General features: G+C 40.7%; 1 protein-coding gene across 1 annotated transcript in view; it reads left to right on the forward strand.

Moving 5' to 3' along the window:
* Positions 1 to 2,500, forward strand: part of LOC138042982 (poly [ADP-ribose] polymerase tankyrase-1-like) — a 34,066-nt gene that overhangs the window by 18,651 nt on the left and 12,915 nt on the right. The window contains exon 22 of the mRNA XM_068889078.1: positions 2,348 to 2,457. Within this exon, the coding sequence (XP_068745179.1) occupies positions 2,348 to 2,457 (110 nt within the window). The remainder of the gene's footprint in view (positions 1 to 2,347; positions 2,458 to 2,500) is intronic.

The raw sequence follows: 2,500 nt of genomic DNA on the forward strand, positions 1-2,500 counted from the left end.
GAAATAGAGCGAGAGACAAAACACTTATTTACAACGTTTAGATTTCAGGTAATGTTTTCCGTCTTAACAATATACATGAGAAAATTACTTGATTCTGATTGGCGGAGAGCAGTGCAGTTCAAGCATAACACAGTGCAAAAAGTGTAATACCAGTGCAAATTACACATCGAAATTCTGAATTATGATTGGCTAATAAACAATTGGGTTTTGTCAGAACCAATCAAATCTTTTGTTTTCAAATCAAGCGAGTGCCCTGGATGGCGCAATTATAGCGCAATTTTTCCCCGATTGCGTGATACGCGTGTGTTTTTTCTGCTTAACCATCTCGAATTTTTTCATGTACATTATTAATTGGTAAGCACATGATATTTCTCATGCAATTTGGAAAAAATAATAAATAAGCACTACCAAGGCTCGTGCTTATTTATTCGAAATTGCACTGAAAATCGTGTGATTGTTACCTGTTACCTATCCTCCTCGTGCCTCGTGGCACATAGGGCCTTTACAGAGGTCTTCCACTGTTCTCTGTCGGCTGCTATCATCTTCATTTCCTCCCATGATCTCTACCCTGCCTCTTTACGTTCCTTTTCAACTGTTCGTCGTCATGTTTTCTTCGGCCTTCCCCGCCTTCTTTTCCGCCTTCTGGGGCCCAGCTCATTGCAATGTTAGAATCATTATTAGGGTCTTGCCTCAAGATGTGACCTTTGGAACCATATTCCATCTACGATACTTCACTTCCTTACTCAGCGGTTTCATACTCGCTCTTTCCAACACAGCTCTTTAGTGCTGACATGATCTTTCCATTTAATGCGTAGGATTTTTAGTAGGCACTTATTGTGGAATACATCTATAGCTTTGTCATCTCCTTTGTTCATTTCCCAGTCCATCAATATAACAATGCCGGCACTACCAGTGTCGTATACAGTCTCAACTTTGTCTTCCTTGAGATGGTATTGGAATGCCACATGTTCTTCAATCTGATGAATGCACCTCTTGCTTTAGATCGTCTGTTCTTCACGTCTTTCCTACCTCCTCCTTCCTTACACACTTTTGCTCCTAAGTAAAATCACGTGATAACCCATACTAATATATGCCTTGCTTCCTCAAGTATTTTGTAAAACTCGCTCAAAAACGAAGAAGGCCTGAAAACGTTTGCAATTCCGTGTTGACAGAGATTTTGACATATTTCAACAATCACATTTTTTGTGTGAAATGGATGTCCAGTCGTGAGCTGCTTTGTTTGACTATGAAATTGCAGTCGAGTAAGCAAATTTACTACGCTTTAGGATGAATTTTTAATTAGTAAAACTTTTGCTGTTGTTCTGAACTGAAGAGAGAGGGAGTAAAGACTATCAGTCAAGTGGAAAATGTTGTGAAAGAGATTACTGTGCATGTCAGTTTTAGTTGCTGATTAAAATTGTTGGTTATTGTTTGCAAGGCATGTTTGTTTACTGCTGTCATGGGCGCAGAGGTGTTAGATCTGTTTGATCACTGTAAACTGTATACAGTGATGACCATTAATTTTTTACTTTATACAGAAGCATAATTATTTCCACATACACTATATTGCTTTCTGGGGTGAGAAATGGGAGCTCCGCTTTTAGGCTTCACTAAATCCATATCTTAAGGTGGGCAGACACATGAGGGGTCATGTTGCAGCAACAAAAAAACTTGTGTAGTGCACACTGAGGTGACATTTAGCAGGGACAAAATCACAACATGTGCGCACATGAAAATGTTGCGGGTACGTTTCAGTGATATGTTGCAGTGACATTTCCCTTCGTGTGAACTGATGATACTTTTATAACTGTGCAACACCAATGGGACAGTTTCGAATTGTGCAGCAACAAAAGAACAGAGTCGAGGTTGATGGGAATAATTAGCATTTTTTTCTGTTAAAAAGGGAAGTGCAAATTATTCCCCTGAACCTCGACTCTGTCTTTTGTTGCTGCACAATTTGAAACTGGCCTATTTGGGGGTGATTTTGTGCCCGCAAGGTGTCCCATGGCCCCTCGTGTTTTCCCACCTTTATGTTATTGTGGGGCAGAACACTACTGAGCCTAGATTATTTGCCTTGCTTCCACGAGTGACTTGCAGCTCAGTGGTACAGTCAGCATACTTCTAGTTGAACAGATTTAACTGAGTGCTAGTTTCTACCTCATATGAACCATGTGAGCGTTAGCCCTACTGATGGAAATGGGCCCACACAAGGACAGAGAAAAACTCTGACCAGGGTTGGAATTGGACCCACGACCTTCGGGTTAGATCACCGCTGCTCTACCGACTGAGCTACAAGGTCAGACTTCAGACTTCTAGTTGGTTTGACAGTCGTCGTTTCTACTTTTAGCTGGTTATAACCATTTTGAAGTGGCAGAGCATCTTTTGGAGAATGGAGCTGATGTAAATGCACAGGACAAAGGAGGGTTGATTCCATTACACAATGCCTCCTCGTATGGTGTAAGTTATAATGTTAAAGGGATATTCTGTTTGTATTGAGAAG

The sequence above is a fragment of the Montipora capricornis genome, chromosome 3 (genome assembly GCF_036669925.1).
Source record: "Montipora capricornis isolate CH-2021 chromosome 3, ASM3666992v2, whole genome shotgun sequence".
In the NCBI taxonomy this organism is placed as follows: Eukaryota; Metazoa; Cnidaria; class Anthozoa; order Scleractinia; family Acroporidae; genus Montipora; species Montipora capricornis.